Here is a 20,384-nt window from a genome sequence, read left to right on the forward strand (position 1 = left end):
AGGCGTGGGCGGAGCTGCGAGCACGGGGCGGGGTGGGGCCGGGGCGGGCCCGGGCCCAGGGCACCGCCCCCTCCAGCTGCTCCTGCGGTCAGTAGCCCAGCTCGCGCAGTTCGGGGCCCAGCACCCTCCGACTCCGGCAGCTGTGGGTGTCCGCTGCGTTTCTGTGCCTCCATTCCGGTCCGTACGCGGCGCGGATGGTCGCAGCGCTCCTCAGCCCTCTTGGTGCGATGCTGCCCCGCAGGTGGTGAAGAATGGCGTACCCGACCCTTTGGTTTCTGCTCTCCGGGACTCTCCTCAGTGGGGCCCTGCTCAGTGCGACTGCCATCCAGCCAGGTGAGCAGCCCTGCTCCTCAGCCCCCTCACTCCTGGGCTCCCCTCAACTTTGGCCCCCCACCTCAGTCCCGACAGTTGGGTAGTACCAGCTCCACTGTGGTAACACAGCATAAAACCTGGAAATGCACAAGATTTTATCTAGTTGTGCCCCATTTCCTACTGCCGCCAAACCCCTATCCCGCTAACACCACGAGCCCCCTCCATTTTGTAGTACTACCAAACTCCGGACCGCGCCGTCCCTTCCTACTCCGCGGCAACATCGGATCCTTCTGTCGCCCGATGCCGCAAGAGCCTCTCTCACCGTACTGCGATTTGCCGCCATCTGGTCTGGGAGATCTGGTGGGGAGAGACCCTGTATCTCCCTGATCATACCCCTCCCCCCAATAGGTTACCATCTTGAGACCCTCCTTCCCGCTAAAGCAGGTCCTTCCATATGCTCAAGTCTCGAGACCTTCCTTTCCACTAAAAACGCCATAACTCCCCCCTACCACAAACACATTTCCATCTGCTAAAACTATGAGATTCTTATTCCCTGGGTATACCGCTTTCCCCGCCTGCTAGCCCTCCTTCCTGCTAATAACACTATGAGAGCTTTTCCCCACTAAAATGGGTCTTTCCATCTGCTAATGCCGTGAGATCTCCCTCCCCTAATGCGTTACAATGGGTCTTTCCATCTTCTAACGCCAAAAGACCCCCCCCCTTTTCTTCTCTAACACAGAGACCCTCTTCAGCTAAACAGCGCCATGAGATATATCTTTTTGACGAATAATGCGGTGGAACCCTCCTAGCTAAAACTAGACCTATCTACTAACACCATAAAACCCCTGATCTTTCCGTATAGTGCCATAGGGTCCATTAATATCAAGGATCGCCCTATCTATACAGGCTACGAGCCCCCCTCCCCCCCCTTTTCTTGGAGACCTTTTAAGTCCCGCTAATACTTAGAATCCTTCCACCCTTCCGCTACGAGACACCACCACCCCCTTTCATGTAAAAAACGCAAGCTCTGCCAATTTGGAGAGTCCTTCCATTCACTAACACGTTTTGAGACCCCCATTTGTATACTACGAGGACCCTTCAGTTTCCTCTCACTCCATGCTCCAAGTGTCCCACCTCCTTCTAAAGCAGTGAACGCCATGAGACCCTCCTTCCCACGCCATTAGACCCCTCCCCTTCCTTCTCACGCCATAAGACCCCACATGTCCTCCTTTCTGTTAAAGCCATGAGCCCCCCCGCCCCAAATCCCTCCTTGCCGCTAAAATAGATGCTTTCATTTGCTAACTCCATAAAATGTTTTTTTCTCTGTTAAAAATGTGTCTTCCCTCCATCTGCTAACCCCATGGGACCCTTTTTCCGCTAATACGAAGGTAGCACGTATTTGCCGCCGCAGCGGCGGCGGCGGCGGCGGCAGTGGCGGTAGTGGCGGTGGTGGCTGCGTGGTTGGAGTCGTGAGATCTTGTGAACCATTAATACCACTAGTCCCTTTATTTTCCTACCCATTAATATGGGTACTTCTCCTTGTGCTTATTGCTGTGAGACCCTCCTTCGCATGAATATTTATCCCTCAGCGCCATGAGAACCCTTTTTGTTAATCCCACATCTCTTGGCTGTAAGATCTGCTTCCCCATTAACAGTTTGACTTTCTATCTGCTAAGGTGATGAGGCTGTCCGATTACCTATTGTAGCCCTTCAACCTGGCCTAAAATTACATTTTCTGCATTTAGTAATGCCAGGATACTGTCTCTAATCACAGGCACTTTTCTCTTGGAGTAAAGTGGAGACTATCTCAGTTAAATTGCTGAAGGGAATATGCAGCTCCTTAATACCGGGAAACCTTTCTACTAATGTGGCTGCCCTTTTATCTGGTAATAAGAGTGGAGATCCACGGTCCACTAAAAGAGGGAGAAAGGAGGAGAACTATGGCGAAGTGGGGGTGGAGCAGAGGGGAGATAGGGAGATTATTCCATCTGATAATATTGGGAGACCCTCCTTCCAACCCTGCAAAACCGCTCCCCCGAGGCCTGCAGTACCACACCCCTCAGTCCTTAATACCTCCATCCTCCATCCCTCTATCCTGCAGTACTCCACCCCCCTCCTTGTAATACCGCCCCCTACATCCCTGCAGTACCCCGCCCCTCCACCTCTTATAATATGGCACCCCACAGCCTGCAATACCCGCCTCTTAGTCCCCGCAGTACCACGCCCCTCCATCCCTGCAATACTGACCTCCTCTCCTTTGGAACATTCCCCGCCTTCATGATTCTTTATAGGATCTTCCTTTTCCCACCTCTTATTCTCTACCAATACCATCTCCCTCCATAGATACCTATCTAATCTATAATCTCCCTCCTCCTGATAGATAAGGCAAATACCCACCACAGACTTCTCCCCTCACTAAAGGACCTATACCAATATCGACAGACCAACATCCTACGTTCACTGGATAGCTTTTCGAAGATTGCTCCCAAATCTTACATTCTCAGCCTTCATTTTCTGAAAATACTTTCTCAGATCTCCTTCACTGAATACATTCTATAAATACCAACCATCACCTATACTAACTTCCTCCATTCTCCAGTTGCATTTTCTAACTCCATTCTTTTACTAATGTTTATGTTTGTTTTTCCTGTACTGATTGTAAACAAATTCTTCAGTGCTCCATATAAGTTTCATCATACCGTGATCATTCCGTGATCATTGCTTCAACTTGAGGGGCGGTATTCTGTGGTTAGTGAGCTTCTCTGGGCAGTGGACGATAAAAGTTATTTACTTCAATAACTTCAAAAAGGAAAAAAGATCAACAAACTCTAGGTTTAGAGAAAATTAATCATTGGATGGTACCAGTACCTTCTAATCTCCATTAACTGTTGTTAATCATGACAACAAGCTATCTTCAAAAGCTCTAGCTTTAGATAAATAGATGATTCTTTAGGGAACTATCCTGAGGAGTGGTATCTGGAGGAGGAAGAACCCAGGTATAGTTGTATCACAACTGTATCTCAGTGTAACTGGGTCTGATGCATATTGTACATAACACAAAAAACATGTATTATAGTTATTCGTGTGCAAATCTTATCTTCAGATAAGATTAGACTTTACAAAATATCTATTTGCTAAGCATTATGCTAGTTAATGGAGATACAAAGACAAAAAATGAAGTGTTTTTTTTTTCCCCCTCAAAGATCTGGGGGTGGGGAGGAGACAATGTGTATAGATATTTTGTTCACTTGTTTCAGACATTTTCTGTTTTTTGTGATCCCATTTGGGATTTTCTTGGAAAAGATATTGGAGTAGTTTGCCATTTCTTTCTGTAGATCATTTCACATGAGGAAACTGAGAAAAACAGGATTAAGTGACCTAAGGTTACACAGTTTGGTAAGTAAGTGTCAGATCTGAACTTGGGTCTTTCTGACTCCAAATATAGGATAGCCCAAAAAAATAAACTAATTTTGATGGGTGGGACAGCAACCAGGAAGATAGATGCTCATATATAAGATGAAGAGACAGATTTAAGAGAAAGGACATTCCAAAAATAGGGAACAACCTATACAAAGATACAGAGATAGTAAATGCAGTGTTATGTGTAAGGGTCAACAAGAAAGCATTGGAGTGAGTCTCATATAGCACATGTGAAAAGAACTAATACATAATAAAGCTAGAAAACTTAAATCTTTACTTGATTTAAAAATCACTTTTGCTACAACAATCTTCCACAAGTAATTTTTAGCCATATTTAACAAATAGAGAAACCTAGGCTAAGAAATGAAGTGCTCATGGTCACCTCAAGTTCAGTGTTTCTTCCATTTCTTCCTACTACTCTCCCCTGCACTTTGAGGATGAAGTATCCCAATGTGGAATGCACAGACTAGATATTCAGTGAGTGAATAAATGAATTAATGTTCCTGAGAACAAATTCATTCACCTATTTTGTGAATCCAGCTATTTTTGCATAAATTGAACCTCATTCTTGAATCTTCCCGCCTCATCTTAGATCTATTGAGTTTTTCACTACCAAGAATCATGTAATTTGGGATAGATACATATTCCAGTCTTCAGCTGTGGGGACATGGAAGACTTTGTCCCTATTAGTCATCAGCTAATGCTATGAAACCATTCTTTGCATGAATATTTATTCTTCTATCAGGGCCATGAGAACTCTTTTTGTTAATCCCACATCTCTTGGTATTTAGAATTAGAAAAACCTTTAGTGATCATCTGCTTCAATTCTTATGGACTGAGGAAAAAAGCTTTTTGGGCTTGTCTAAAATAACACAAAATATCAGCCAGAATTCCAGCCTAATACTTTTAAACTACAAATACAGTTATAATAATTATATTATATAGTATGGATTACATGAGGAAACTTGGCCCTCATATACCAGTAGATGATGGAGTGGGTAGAGCTTTAAAGGCTTGCACTCTGGAAAACACTGTGTGACCCTGGGCTCATCCCATTTCCTCTTCAATATAAAAAGGGTAATGCCTATTTTTCAAGGATTAGATGAAAATAATATCTGTAAAGAGCTTTATTAAACCTTAAAGTATTAGATACATATTAGCAAAAGGAGTATAGGGGGAAATAGAAAACTACTGTCCTGGTGGCTTTTCAAGAACAACCTAGGACTTGTAGCTTTACATTTCTGCCCCAAAGATAGTTTAATTGGAGTTGGTTTGTCATCATTAACATAGCTCAGAATTAGTAGGCAGAAGAATCTTCTAAAGAAGGAAGTGAAAAAAAGAAAAAGCATTTGTGGAAGCAAGATTCTATTGAATGACTATCTTAAGAACAAAGAGCTTAGAGTAGAAGGGACCATAATTTTAGAGATGACATAATAAACTCAGAAAAATGATTTGCGCAGTCATAGGAGTAATGTAATATTTTTAAGTAGATAAAAAACAAATCTTTCAAATCTTATATCTTTTCTGATTATTACGGGTTGCTTCTTGTGAGAAAATTGATTCTGTCAAGTTGATACCAGAGATATGGAATGGATATGAGTGATTATGAAATTATGGTACCTGACTGCCAAGGGAAGTAAAGGAGCCTTTACCTGTTGTTGGAGTGAAAGGGAAAGTGCTAGGATCTTGAAGGAACTTGATTGATACCTCAGAGGAAAAGGGATATAGGGTCTAGAAAGCAGACAACAAATAGCTCTCTAGGGAAATGAGGATTTCCAGTAGGGCCTGAATAATATATTTAGTAAGTAAATATAATAATATATTTAGTAAGACCCATCCTCTTTTCTCTGAAGTATAGAAAAATGAGGACAGTGACCAAATTGAGGTTTTCAGAGGCTTCTACCTCTTCCATTCCTATCTCTAGAACTGTACTTACTTGAGCATTTAAATGGAGAATTCCCCGTCTGTTTGGTACCCCACTGCAATAAGAGATATTTCTCAGTGTCTAGCCTGGTATTTCTTGGAGTGGGGAGCATTAGGGAGGGAGGGAGGAAATGGCATGTGTCCCCCCCTCCCACCCAGATTGTTTTTGCCTCTTAGCTCTCCAGTTCTATCATTGCTTCTCTGACTCTGAGATGTTCCTGGCATATCAAATTCTAGAGCAGTGTAGACTGACCATTTAGATGTTCCTTACCTTCCTTCTGCTTGCATCACCTCTCCATTGAATTCCTCCCATCCGGCAACAAGTCAACAATGCTTGGCAGTCAGCCAATGCTCCCAAAGCCTCTGTGGAAGAGATCCCTGAGGGCCTCCTGAATTTGCAGTTGGTGCCAGGTTATAAGACTTAATAACAATAGTACCAATAACAAATAGCTGTTATTTCTGCAATACTTTTCAGGTTTGCAAATGACATGCCTTAGAACAATCCTATAAGGTAAAACTATCTTCCTCATACAAATGATATTATCCCTATGTTGCAGATGAGAAAACCAGTAGTGGAAGGTCAAAAAACTTGTCCATAATGACACAACTTGTAAGAGTTGGAGATGAGATTTTAATCCATTTCTTCTCACCCCAAGTATACTGTTGTTGTTGTTGTTGTTGTTTTTTACTACCTTGGAAAGATGAGATGGGTTAGATTTAAGAGTGACTCAAGTTTCCTAAGTCTCTAAATCTTTCTTTATGTTTTAAGCATCCGAATTAGAAGGGATTAAAAAAAAAAAAACTTTTAGAAATGAGTTTAAAGCAGTAAGTATATTCTCTTTTCTAGGCACAGTGTTAAATACAGGAGATAACAAAGAAAGGAAAACACTAGTTCTTGCCCTCAAGAAGCTTCCAATCTACTGATGAGAAGACCTGCAAAAGAAAAAAAACAAACAAAAAAAAAAAAAAACCTGTACAAATAAGTTGGAGATAATTTCTAAGAAAAGGATCAAGGGGAAACTGAAGACTTGGAGAAGGTGGGATATTAGCTGGGACTTGAAGGAAACCAGGGAAGCTAAAAGGTAGAAGTAAGCCAAGAGAGAGCAAGTTCCAAGCATTGAATCTTGTCATATAATGTTGCTGGTATATGGCAATCCACTTCCTGTCTTTGGGCCTTTAACTTGGCTATCCCTCAAGCCTAAAATGAACTCCCTCCTCATCTTTCAGTCTATTTAAATCTAGTTTCCATCAAGACTGATAAACCTCTCCCTTTCCTACCTTAAAAGGCCTTTCCTAATTCCAGTCAACTCCTTTTCTCCTCAAACTAATTATTTTTGTGCTCTATCCGCCTCTTGTCTTTTTAATGTATATAAGTTCCTAGATGCTGAAAGCGGTTCATTTTTTTGTTTCTCCTAGACCTAGCACAAGTGGAGCTTAACGAACTTATTAATAGATTGGTAGTCAATAAGTCCTTGTTAGATGAATCAATTCTAGCTCCCTATCACCAGGCAATTGAATTGACTTGATCAGAGATGAAAATTTAGAAAAGTTTGATGGGCTTTATGGCCCTGGGGAAATAAAAGTAATTACTGTTTATTGTTGGATCTGACTCTTAGGCTAGGAAGGAACTAACATATTGTAGGTCTGAATAAGCTTCAGGAGCCGAAACTGCACCCATTGAGAGGTGCCATAGGTTATATGGAGAAAGTTATGGGTATTTTGAAAAGAACAGCAGTTTTATTGTAAAAAAATGGATTCAAATCTTGGGTCAAACATTAGTTGTGAAAGTACACAGGCAGATTACTCAGTTCCCTCAAACCTCAGTTTCTTCATTTGCCAAATAAGGATGATACCTACTTTATAGGATTGTCAAGTAACTACTTTGTGAGCTATACTCTGATATAAACATTAGCAGCTGTTATTGCCTCCTTTCACCCTGCTTGGTCTTTAGGGAGTAGAGTGTCATCAGCTAGAAAAGGCTGCTTTGAGCTCAGATCCTAGTTATAGGGAGTCCTTGTAGGAACAATGATCATAGAACTTATAGCTAAAAAGGTCTGTAGATCATTTCATCCTATTTCCACAACATGCCTGAGAACATATATGTAGCAGGTTATATTAGAGTCAGAATTTAAGTTTTCTCATCCTAAATCCAGTGTTTTCCTTGTCTTAATGCAGATTATCCTAAGGCTAACTGGGTGGATGGGTGGTTAACAGGTTCAGATGTTAAATTTTTTACCTTACATAAAGCTGACACTTGAGGTCTCACCCATAACTTCTCCACAAGGGGTGATTTGGGGACTCTTTCACTTCCTATGTTTTTGTCTTTTGATTACTAAATTATCCAGAGTATAGATCTTCTAGGTCCTTATTTTTCCTTCTCTTGATTGTGGTTACAGTTAATTGTTCATTGTCCCTGAAAATGGAAGGAGAGAATGGTATGAATAATTAGAGAACAGGTAATCCAGCCAGTAACATGCTAGCTTTGTGTCTTCTGTCCTTAACTCTGAGACAAACAACCCAGATGTCAGGTGATCAGGTGATGAACTGAACCTACTGGTCTGTGGCTTAATTTTTAACCAGCATAGACTATGCTGGCCCTGGAGGGGAGAGGAAGGAAAAGGAGGGGAACTTGTACCTGTGGGAAATAGCCACCTGGGGACACTGGAACTCACTGACCCAGGAGTACCCAGCCCTAGGCAATTTGCTGACTTGACACTGCATCAATACTTTAGGGTGGAATCTTTCAACCTGGATTAAAACAAATGAGATAATATGTAAAGTACATTTCAAAGCTTAAAGTAACAAATTAATTAATCTTTTCTTAGACTGTCTTGTGGGGGTATATACTCTTGAGTTGACTGATACAAGTGGTCAGGGCCCAAAGAGGAGGTACTATGTAGGAGCTTTCCTCTGGAGTCAAATCAACAAAAGATTTGAGTGCCTGCCATGTGCAGAGTAATAAATAAAGGCAAATGGGGAGATAACGTGCAAACAACCATGTACAAATACTGTATAAACAGGAACACTTGCAGTAGATCTCAGAAGGAAGACACTAACATTAGAAGGGACTGGGAAAGGGGTTTTGCCGAAATTGGGATTTTAGCAAGGATTTGAAGAAAAACATGAACATTCCAGGCACGGAGAAAAGCCAGTGAAAATGCAGAGATGGGATGTCTTGTTTGAGGAATAGCAAGGAAGCCAGTGTAGGCTCTACATGAAGTTGTGTATGGCTCTTAATCTCCCCTTTTTGGGGTACTTTTTTGTTTGGTTTTGTGGCAAAGATACTAGAGTAGTTTACCATTTTCTTTCGTCACACATTTTATACATGAGGAAATAGGGTAAAGTGACTTGCACAGAGTCACACAGCTATTAAGTAATTGCAATTAGTTTTGAATTTAGGAAGTCTTCCTGGCTCAATGTCCAACACCGGATCCAGTAAGACAATTAGAAGAGAGTAAGGAATAAGAGCCAAATAGAAGAGTTTACATTTGATTCTGGAGGTAATAGGGAAACATTGGAGTTTGTTGAATTAAAATGGTAGGATGGATGATGTGGTCAGATATGTACTTTATAGAAAAATTATTGCTGACTAGAGAGCTATTACAAGAGAAACATGAAATGGCAATGATAGATTACATCTAATTTCACTGACAAAGAGTGAACCAACTATAGGATCTGGATTGGCAATATGAAGTATAAAAAGGTGCTAGGCTGTAGGAGACCCTCACTACCTTCAGTCCCACCACAGTCTTGATAAGTAGAATTATGAAAAAGAATATAAACAGCAGAAAATCTCAGTCAGAGAAATAAGAAATAAGGCTTTGGAAGGCTATTTTTGTAAAAAATGGAAATTCTGGATTATCTTTGTCCTATTCTATTTGATCTCTTTATTTGACTTTTATAATGAGTAGAAGTTACAATAAGAAAAACTAGGCTAACTGGATGAAAAATTTTACTAAAACATTTTGCTTCATAGGCCATAAGTAAGACCAATAGATCTTGGTCTTTGAGGCAAAAGGTCCATTCTAGGTATATCATAGGGGTGTTCTTGTTCAGGTATATATGGATTGGACTAGGTGGATTTTTGAGGTCCCTTCCAATTCTGAGATTCTATAACTCTATCCTTTCCCCAATCCTACTTTCTGGTTTATGGCATATATAGATGCTCTCCTATGCCAGCTGCTTTGGATCTTTCTGAGAAGAGGAGGCAAATTTCACTGTCCCCAGTGACTGGTTGGGAATAGAAATATAGAATTCAGTTGATTTCTTTCCTATCAGCTGTTTGGGGGGAGGGGGGAAGAGATAAAATTTTCTCGCAGCTTCTAGTTCCCTCTGGTGCACTTTATCCATCTTCACACTCACTATCTCCCATGTCTTTATTCTCTTCAGAGCCAGGATAAATCAGTCATCTTTCACCTAGGCCATATGTGCCTTGTGTCTTTAATCCTGGTTGATAATCACTGTGGTGTTAATGCTTTTCTTTAGTGATTTGGGTTTTCCTTGCTGACCTCAGCAGCATCTGTTGGTCCAGACTGGGCCTCTCTAAGGGGGAGGGCCCTCTGCCTGGGAGAGTTTGGGAGGCCTGGTCTCCAGGCTTCATTAGCACAGGAGCCAGGGATCCTCTGTTTGTTTTGTGTTACTCCTGGCGGATGTCTTCCCTGTTTGTGTATTGGCGGTCCCCAGGGGAAGAGGAGGAGGAGCCCAAGGTACTTGGTACAGTCAAAAGAGCCCTGGCTTGAATATCAGAAGTCCTGGCTCTGGCCCTAATCAGATGAATGACTTTAGAAAAATCATTTCAATTCTCTTAGGCTTTATTCTATAAAATTACAGGCTTATTAGATCAGAAAGACTTCTTCCTGCTCCCATTTGTGTCTCACTTTTGAACTAATGGAACAGAGAGCAATACAGAACATGGAGTGCTTTTTAGACAACAGGAGGGGGTCAGAGGAAGAAAAGATAGTGTGTGGAGTGGTGAGGAAAGCCCCCCTTGGAAGTGGTTAAAACTATGTTGAGCCTTGAGGGATGAATGGTATTTGAATAAGTGTCAAAGTAGGAAGGCTGCATGGGCATTCTAAGTGGGAGGAATGTTTTCAGTAAAGAGAATGAGCATGGCATGGGGAGAGATTAAACTGGGTTCTGAAGAGGAGAGCCTGACTTCCGAAGGCCCAAGGAGTTTGGACTTTATTTTAGCAGATGGTAAGGAGTCATAGAAGGTGTTTGAGGAAGGAGGAGGTGGAAGTGACTCATTTTCTCCTAATAGCAGCCCTATGGGATTCTTCCCATTTGACAGATGAAGAAACTGAAACTCAAAGGGAAAAGTGAGTAGAAACCTTGGGTGAATTAATGTACATCCAGGCTTTAAAACCTAAGTCTCTTGATTCCTAACTAGGATAGACTAAGTTCCGGAAGGCACCTTCTATACGTATGGAGTATATGAGTATAGGAAAAAATAGCCCCCAAAGAGATGGGACTTCCTTATCTCCTGGGTCCTAGTCCTAGTTTCTTGGTAATATTTGAATTAACCTGAAGCTTTGGTTTATGGATATTTACCAGCCTAGGAGGTACAGGGAACACTATGCCCTGCATTTTCCATCTGGCTAAAATTGAAACTAGAGGAGACAAGGACATGGAGGATATCTGTGATGGTTCACCTCGGGGACTCTTGTCCAAAAAAAGAAATAGACATCCAAACTGATGGGCATCTTCTGCCCAAACCTCAAAATCTTAACAATCAGCCAGAGCTCGGTCTGTGATGTATGTTAAAGGTGGGGAAGCCTGTTCTGATTAAATAAATGCGATCTTATTGGGAGCAGGCTAGTCTTTATTTGTCTTCCTCATTCTTCATCGTCTATTTGTTCATTAATAATACTGCTTAGCACAGGCTTTCGGAAGGAGAAATGCAGAAATCCTTGCTTCTAGTACTTGATAGTTGGTCAAAGTGGATTTTAGGGTTTTTGACCTTGCCTAGAAATATGTTAATTGTCCAGACTCCCTTACTCTCCAGCCACCTATTCCCTGCTTTGTAAGTAAATTTTGGCCTGCCACCAGATGGCACTGCAGTATTTAGTTTTGGGGTATCTACCCTAAGTGAACCCTTGATTAAAAGTGGCCTAGTCCTTCTATTATCCCCTATGTGACTCTTTCCCCCCTCCCAGCTACCACAACCATCATATACACTACCAGCTCCCTTTATGGGGAAGGAAGGGCTGGGTCTTTTGAACAATAACCGGATATAATTTTGAGCCAACTCTTTGCTCCAAAATAGGGGCCTGAATAGGAAGTAGATTTGAAAGTGGACTCTGAGTCCAGAGTAAGCCTCAGGCCTCCTGGGTTCCTGACTGATTAGCCAAAGAACTTTTGGGTTCACACCTTTGACTTCAAGATAGAACACCTATTCTTTGCTTCCTCTGAGGAAACAACTCCATATCATTGCTCAGGTATCCAGGTGGAATTTTCCTCTGGTCTTTTTAGTTTAGGAAAGAGGCCGATGGCAAGAATCCCTCAGGCCTTTCTCAGTGATATTTTGATCAGTAAATAACTGGTGTTTGATGGAAGGGAGGGGGGAACTTTAGGAAAAGACTTCCCCTACCTGCCAGCTTCTTTTTACATTTCCTCTTGTTCTCTGGAACTGGGCCAGGTACTAGTCCGTACCTATGGCAAGCCCTTGATACTCCTGAGTTAGAGCAGGGGAAGGAAGAGAAGGCAATATCCCTTTTCTAGCCTGCTTAATTATTGTCCTACTAAGACATGTTGGACACGAAACTGGGACCCACAGCTGTCTGGGAGATATTCTAGTTATCTCACCAGTTCTAACTCTGTTTCCTCCCCAGATGCTGCCTGCCCCCGAAGCTTGGACTGTACCCTGAGAAGGAGGGCCTTGTGTCCACCAGGCTCTGGTGCCTGTGGGCCCTGCCTCAGGCCCTTTGTGGAGGATGATCTTGGCCGATGTATTCCCAGAAAACAGCTACCAAGAGGTATGTGGGATGGGGGCGGAGGAGTAGGGTGTATGCATGGCTGGATTCTGGGGTTCTAAATTCAGCTTGTGTGATCTGGACAGCAGGGATGGACGAGGGATTGAGTTGTCATGAATTGTGCCTTTCCTCACTCTCAACTCCATACACACAAGCACAGTTCAATAGAAACAACTCACACACGTACAGATGGACCTCTCTGGGGAACATGTTGTTCTGGGTTGATTCTTCCCCCGACAGCTTCCATGTCGCTGGAGCTAGCACTGAGGATCCTGGGTGAGGACTGTGTGTGTGCTTTGGGGGCCAGGAGAATGGGCCCACTGCTTGTGTTCCCTTTCCCACCCTGTTCTTTTGTGGGGTCACAGGACCCAATTTTTGCTTAAGAGAAGTGGCTTCTGTGTGTTGGGATCTAAAGCAATTTGTGTGTCTTCTGTTTTTCATCAACACCCCCATTAGGAAGTTGGAGAAGGAGAAAGAAATAATTGAGGCCAATAGGTAGAGGTGGGGGGCACAGAGGCGTGGGTATGTGGGTACACCTTCTGTTTGTTATGCTTCGGCTCCTGAGGCTGGCTGGCTGTCCTCAGTCTTCCACCACTTCCCAGCTCTTCCAAGTTGGGGAGTGAAGAGTTTTTTTTCCTGCCTTAAATCATTCTACAAAGCTTTTTACCCCTGCTGTCTGCCTGCCCTCTCCCCTCTGCCCAGTGCCATTATTTCTGAAATATCCAGAAGCTATTTTGGGGGGGAATGATGACATACAATAGTTTTCCCAACCTTCCTTTCATTAGGAAGGAGGAGGAAGAAATGGCAGCTCTCTAATCAGGGAGGGCCAAGTGTCCCAAGGTGAAACGTGTACATATCTGTGCCCAGATGGTCTTTGAGATCTAGGGAGCAACCAAAAGCTAGGCTTGGGGAAGGGAGCTCCTGCTTCTCTCCAGTCGTCCTGGGCATGGCTTAGTACACAGCCTCTGCTTTGAGAGCCTTGATCTTTTGCCGCTGGGGCAGTGACAGGTGGTACTGGGTGTGGGGAAGGTTGGGGGGAGGATTTGATACAGAGTGGAAACTTTTGACTGTCTTCATAGTAATGTTCTCTGAGCTCATCTCTGTCAGAGCTGGAGGGCATGGATTCTATTTCCCAGTTTTTTGGCTTTTTTTTGTTTCTCCTCTGTGCCTCAGTTTCCATGTGTGGGATAAGGAAGAACGTCAGGAGGGCTGAATAACTGGTAGTTTCTTCTTTTGGTGGTGGTGCTTCCCAAGCAGTGATAGGGATTCCATGAGAAAATGTTAACTATTTGATTGTAATTTTCCCTATTATACATAAGATTATATGCAGAAATAACCTGTGGCAATTTTTCAAAATAAAAATAAGTTCAGTTTCTTCTATTTTTGTTTTTAAAAATTTCCAGGCCACCCCCCAACCTATCTTCATTGTATCTTGGGGACATTGTAGATGTGTAGTAATTAGTGTTTCTGGGTTCTGTCAGTATATTTATACAGCTCAAGTGTATTTGGTGGCCAAATCAGATTGCAAAACAACTACTTTATAGATAATAAAGAGAAGAGGGCCTGGAGCAGTAGAGAAAAGGTCAATAATTTATGATCTGAAGCTTAATCTCTGAGCTTCTGCCTCAGTCACACAATTACTCTCTACTCCTCACCTCCAATTAGTGGGTTTTTCCTAGGAGCTGTTCTCCGAGATGGTTTTGCTCTGGTGGTCACCATGGCAACCCCAGAGCTGACTTCTACTGCATGGGGGGGTGGGGAATCCAACCTGCCCTGGTTACTCCCCTCCCCTAGAGGTCTGGAGGAAATTCAGAAAATAGAGGTGAAGGGATCATTTCCCCTGCTCTAAGCTAAGGTCAGACCCCTAAAGAAACACAGCTTTTTGTTCCTTTGTTTGTGGGATGCGGGCACTGAGCAGAGATTGAATGGGAGGACTGGTCATCACTGCTGATGGGCCATTCTCTTCCATATTAAAGAAAGGACTCCGGGTTCCAGTCGCCTTCATAAAACCAACCAACCAACCAAAAACTCATTAGAGCCTCAGCCTGGCTCCAGCACGCTTGCATGGTGCCCAGGGAAGTGGTTTGACCTGTTGGGATAGTCCTCTGCCTATACTTGTGTCTCTGCATAAAATGGGGTTGTATCAAAATGATCTCTTTAAGATTCTTCTGACTATGGGTTTTCAGTTCTCAGTGTTCTGAGAAGGCCTTGGCTGGCAGAAAGGAGTCTTCTACTATAATCTCCCTCAGAACTCTTAGAGAAAAGCACTTTATACATTTTAAAACCAATATGGAAATGAATAGTAGCAGTAATAATAGTAGTTGTGTTACCACAGTGGGAATGGAGTTTTGAAAAGCATAGTTTGATTTTTCCATATAGCCATTGGGTAAGTAAGTCATGTCCCCTCTGAGCCTCAGTTTTCTGTAAAAGGGAACGGTGAATATATTTCTCAGGCCTTAAAAATGTTTTCTAAATGCAAACGTTCTTGTTGGCTGAGTCTCTAGGTCCCAGTGGGGAGAGGAGTGTGCTAGCTCTGTGACAGGCATGGGGTTAAGTGCTTTACAAACATTATCCAGCTCTGTCCACTCCCCTGCGTGCTTCCCCTATTTCTCCCTGGATCACCTCCTGATGCCCCTCTTCCCTTTTCACTTTGGCAGTAAACTGGTGGCCTACAGGACAGAAACCCAGGTCCTCACGGATGTCTATGTCCCAAATCTCCAGGGCATCCTCAAGTCCTGAGATGGCAGAAGCTACATTTAATTAGTTTTATTAATGAAGTCACTGTTTGGTAATTGGGAAGTAGCACCAAACAGGGAGCAAGACAGGAAACCATGTCGGGAAGAAGCAACTTCTGTCTCCTTTCTTTTCCTGGGAGGGGTGATATCCAGAGTCCCATCCTGGAAGATTTCCAACAGAGCTTTTGGTAACAAGTACCCTTGAGAACTGAGTGAACAGCAGGGGGTGGTGTTGGCTCAATAGAGAATTACTTGGTGAGTTGGAATTCCTGTGTCTGGGTCCCTGAACCTCTTTGTACTCTGGGGACTTAGCTTGCTTCAGTTTCCTGTCCTCAAAAAAGGGACAAATAAATGAGTGGAGGAGAAAAAGGAGATGGGTGTGACCTATTTCCCTTCCTTTTTGGAAATCCTCAGTGATCATTGAGGTATACCGAAAAATATACTAGTGAAGGAATTGGGGGAGGGACTATTCTTCCTATTGCTGTCTAATTTTCCCAAACTCTTTATCATTCCCCTATAAAATCTTCCTTTCCAGCTTTGTCTGCAGTTAACCAGATCCTTTTCTCCCGCCAGTCCTTGGAGTTGGGGAATGACAGGTGGGGTTTTGTGGGGCTTTTAAGCCTGTTGCAGATGGTGTCACTGGAGGAGCTGGACTGGCTGACCCCTTAATTTTTTTCTCCCTTCTATTTTCAAACCACCAAACCATTCCTGGTATCTGCCTGCCTCTGAGGCCCCCCCAAAGGGCATCATTGTGGACTCAGTGTCTCCCCACATAAACACAAATCACCCAAGTCTGAGTACTGACTGAACTTTGGCTTAAGGCACATTTTTGCCACAACTGCTCATTGATTGAATAAGATCAAGACTTTAAAGCTCTATATAAATGTTAACTATTGTTATTACTATGTAAATATACTGTAAACTCCCTAAACCCAAGTTTTTGGGATGTTCTGTCTAAGGAAGGTTGGGAGAATGCTGAGCAACCCCCTCTTCCCTCTACCAGAAGCGGCCCCTACAATCTAATGTCCAGGGAGCTCTGGCAGGGTCTGACTGCCCCTCAACCCCCTCAGGTAAAATGCAGCCTTGGCCCAACCTGGAAGAAGAAATCGACTTACTGGCTAACATGCTGGCCCATCAGGACACTGTCCCCCAGCGCCAGGACACTGTCCCCCAGCGCTTCCGCTGGCCTGGTGAGCTCCCCCAGACGCATCCCTCCAATGACACCTGACACCCCAGTCCCACTGATGACCACCAGGCCCTCTCCCAGTTTCCCTCTACTAGTCCAAGGCCCCTTGGCCCCTCATGACCTCCTGGCCAGACCCTCTCCTCTTCCTCTTTAGCAGCCACCCTGGTATCCCCAGGACAGGAGCCCGAAACCCCATCCCCTCAGGGCGCACAAGTTCCCACCATCAGAGCCTCCCATTCATCTTCGAGGCCTGTGGAGATGTCACCTGTGGATCCCCCACACCCGTCCAATGACGTCCTTGTTCTCAGTAGGTAGTGGTGGGCTCCTAAGGGTGGTGGGAGGCACGGGGAGGGGGGGAGGAGGGAAGATCCAGCCCCCCTCTGTTGGAAGGCAGTGTGGAATACTGGAAAGTGTAACCTCGGGAGAGAAGGGTTCAAGTCCCTGCTCCAGCACTGGTTAGCTTTTCGCTTTGGACAAGACAAGGCCTGTGAGCTCTCAGGTGGTCATGACTGTGATGGGCCCCTGTCCTTGTCCGCAGTGATGATCGTGGTCTGCGCGGTGGCCGGGCTCTCGGCGCTGATTGTGGCTGTTGTCTGCTGGTGCAGGTGAGGCCCTGGGAGACCCTCACCTCCAATGGGCAAAGCACCCGGAGCTCTGCCAGGGAAATGAGGCTGGCTCCCTGAGTACCCACGGGTGCACGTGCTGGGACTCTGAGGGGGGTGGGACGTGGGGTCTGACTCTGGCTGGCTCTGGGGAGGGACGGCCTTGTCCCAACCGGGCTTCAGATTGATTGAGACAGTGGGAGGGCGGGCAAGGCTGGGCCTGGGATCAGTGAGACTGTCTGCCTTTCAGGTTACAAAAGGAAATCCGCTTGGCTCAGAAAACGGACTACTCATCCAAGTCCCAGAAAATAACCAGCTCCCCGGCCTTCGGCAGAAGCATGGTATGGGGGAGGGAGAGCTCTGGGAATGGGGAGGGCCTGTGGGCAACTGAGTTCCAGCTTAGACATCCAGGGGCTAAGTCTTCCAGCCTGAAATTTGGCCACTGCCTCCCTAGGCCACATTGACCTTGAACTCAGTTGCCTTGAGTCCTTGGCCTAGTGTCATGGGCTCCTTGGACAGTCTGGGGAAGAGTATGGACCCCTTCTTGTTGTTTTTTAATTCCTAATTGAAGTTTCAGTTACAGGTTAATTCAAATAAGGATGTCATTCTTCCCCAAGCTCACACACAAACTCCCTGAAATCTTTCTAGGCCCCAGGTTGTGAAGAAACTGGCATGCCTTATGGATTTAGAGTTTCAAGGAGACCTTAGAGATCAATTAGCACAACCCTTGCTCATTTGACAGATAAGGTAACTGAGGTCCAGAGAGCTTTAAGATCACACACCTCGTTAAGTGGCCATCAGATTTCAAATCCAGATCCCGTTTCCTGGGAGACAGGTGGGATGGGGATGCTCTGGGCTACTTTGTTCTGATGGCCCTCTGCCCACAGCCTGGGGACAAGAAGCTCGCCCAGAGTGCCCAGATGTATCACTACCAGCACCAGAAGCAGCAGATGTTGTCTCTAGAGAAGTGAGTATTTACCATGTGCCATAGGCACGAGGGTATGAAGGGTGCAGCCCAAACACAGGGTGGGGTGGGGAGACCAGACACTGGCACATCGCCAGACTTCTGAGAGAATCTCAGGCTCCTGGAGGAGAGGAGTAAGCCTGATCCCCAGTATGAACAAGGACCCCAAGAAATCTGGTTCTCCCCTGCCATGTCAGATCTGATGAGTCTCCTAGTCCTACTCAATAAATCAAAGGTTTATCGTGTTGTGTGTCCAGGGAAAAAAGAAGGAATAACCCAGACAATTCCCTCCCGTATTCCTTTCTCCCTCACCTCCTCCTCAGACTATTAATTTTAGAATCACCAAGGAAGAGTCTGCTCTTCTCTGGGGCATAAGGAATTGAAAATGAGGTACTGAGGCTGGAAGGATGGTGACCTTGGAAGCCAGAGGTCAGGACCCTAAAATGATTTGGAGAGAAGATATACTCGGCTTTCAATGGGTTGAGGTGAAACATTAATGAAATTATGAGGTGCCCCCCACACACTCTAGCCCCTTGGGTGTCTTAAGCTATGACTCTCCCAATCCTTGCCTGCTATCCTCTTCTCAGACATAAAGAGCAGCCTAAAATCATGGACTCTGGGTCTTCTGAAGAAGAGAATGAGGATGGAGACTTCACTGTCTATGAGTGCCCCGGCTTGGCCCCTATGAATGCCTTGGTAGGGAACCTTTTCTTGGGAGTTGGGGTTGGATGAGAGGGAGGGGCACAAAGCACTGGCTGGGGGGTGGGGAGGGGAAGAAGAAGAAGAGAATTGAAGGGGCAGAGCCTCCTAGAGGGAGCTACAGGTTTGTCCTTCCCTTCCCCCAATCCCTAGCCCCGAGGGAGGGTGAAGGGTCTTTTCTTATGGAAGTGGTCTTTACAGGCCCATTAAAAGGCTATTTATCACTTGTCTACCCCACCCCCCCCTCCTTTGCTGCTCCTGGCTTGAGCTTCTCCACACAACCATTTCCTCCCCCAGCAGGGTGCCAAGAAGTTTTATCTCAACCCCTGAAGCCTTTGCTTCCTGTGGGACCCCCTTCTCATAGAGTACTTTTGGGGTGCTCCTCTAGAGATTAAGGATCCTTGTTGGGTTTTTTTTATCCTATGAGTTCTGAATCCCCTGTAAACATCTCCCCTCATGGTCAATGAAATGGGAGTTTTCTAAGAATAGATTCTAACTCAGCTCCTTCTCTGCTTGTGGGAGGGGGAATGTTCTTTTTTTTCCTTTTTCTTTGAGAGGTCTGGATCCTGACTCCCCTATTTTCCCCTCCTTCCCAGACTGGAGAGATGGAAGTGAAGAACCCCATGTTTGATGACTCTGCTCTGGTGGACCCTAGCCCACGCGCTGCCTCTAGCCCTCGAGCTGGCTCTAAATCTGGATCTGGGCCCCGTGTCAGTTCAGGCTCCCGCCCTAGTGGGTCCCGGACTGGCTCTCGCTCCAGCCCCCGGCCCTCCAGGCTGGTGGCGCCCAAATCTCACCAATGACCGCCTACTGCCTTCTCCTGGCCAGTGACTCCAGCCTGGGAAGGAGCTCTAAAGGGGCTGGGGATGGCCAGGGTAGGGGTAGGGGTGGGGGTGCTAATATTAGGAGGTTTCCCCCTATTAAAAAAAAAAAAAGCAAAAAACAAACAAACAAAAAAAAAAAGCTCTGAAATCCTAAGTTTTGCTGTTTGCAGTGAGTGCTGCTCCCCTCCTGTTTGGTGTCCCTGTACTCTCCCAGTGTTGGGAAAGAGATGAGAAGGAAGTGAGTAAGCCATGAGCTCCCCTCTCCATCTTCCCAGAAGGAAGGGAGTCTGTCTATCCCTTCCCCAAGCCCCTTTCCTTCCTCAGCTTATGGGGCTGGGATTCTTCTAAAAAGGGATAGGGAAATCCGCTTTGTAACATTCCCCTCACCCAGTCCAGCCCTCCCTGTAGCCAGGACCCTGGCACGCTGGGGACACAGAGCTGGATTTTTAGTCTCCAGGTTGCCTCCCTCAGAGCCTCTAGGACAGGGGATTAGCCATTTATCATTCCCCTCTCCCAGTGGCAGAGCCTGCAAACCTGGTGTGTGGGCCCTATTCATTCTGCCCTCCCAGTTTTCTTCCCCAGTCCCACCAAAGTGATTCTAGCTCAGGATCTCAAACTGGATGAGGTGGGCATTGGTGCCAGGGCCTGGGGCAGGTGCCCGGGAGGTTCTCGATCCTCCAGGCCTGTCTTCTCTGTGCCTGCGTCTTTCCCTCTCCCTGCGCCCGTGCCCACTCCTGGTCTGTGCCTG

The 20,384-nt window shown here is 45.1% G+C and overlaps 1 protein-coding gene across 2 annotated transcripts; it reads left to right on the forward strand.

Moving 5' to 3' along the window:
* Positions 1 to 24: 24 nt before the first annotated feature.
* NPDC1 (neural proliferation, differentiation and control 1) lies at positions 25 to 19,787 on the forward strand. 2 transcript variants are annotated; one of them, XM_074289087.1, is made up of 9 exons: positions 25 to 333; positions 12,486 to 12,629; positions 16,432 to 16,551; positions 16,702 to 16,854; positions 17,086 to 17,152; positions 17,400 to 17,490; positions 18,037 to 18,116; positions 18,701 to 18,809; positions 19,409 to 19,787. In XM_074289087.1, exons 1-9 carry the CDS (start codon positions 252 to 254, stop codon positions 19,613 to 19,615), a joined length of 1,053 nt encoding a protein of 350 aa, XP_074145188.1. In that variant the 5' UTR covers positions 25 to 251; the 3' UTR covers positions 19,616 to 19,787. The 2 variants fall into 2 exon arrangements, with proteins under 2 accessions (XP_074145188.1, XP_074145189.1); XM_074289088.1 differs by lacking the exon at positions 16,432 to 16,551.
* Positions 19,788 to 20,384: the final 597 nt, after the last annotated feature.

Source organism: Sminthopsis crassicaudata, chromosome 2 (genome assembly GCF_048593235.1).
Source record: "Sminthopsis crassicaudata isolate SCR6 chromosome 2, ASM4859323v1, whole genome shotgun sequence".
Taxonomy (NCBI): Eukaryota; Metazoa; Chordata; class Mammalia; order Dasyuromorphia; family Dasyuridae; genus Sminthopsis; species Sminthopsis crassicaudata.

Excerpts from the sequence above, each read along its gene's own strand:
- NPDC1 (XM_074289087.1), top strand. The coding sequence starts at position 252 with ATGGCGTACCCGACCCTTTGGTTTCTGCTCTCCGGGACTCTCCTCAGT. Across the intron at positions 16,855-17,085 it reads CAATGACGTCCTTGTTCTCA|TGATGATCGTGGTCTGCGCG; the intron begins GTAGGTAGTGGT and ends CCTTGTCCGCAG. Across the intron at positions 18,810-19,408 it reads TGGCCCCTATGAATGCCTTG|ACTGGAGAGATGGAAGTGAA; the intron begins GTAGGGAACCTT and ends CCTCCTTCCCAG.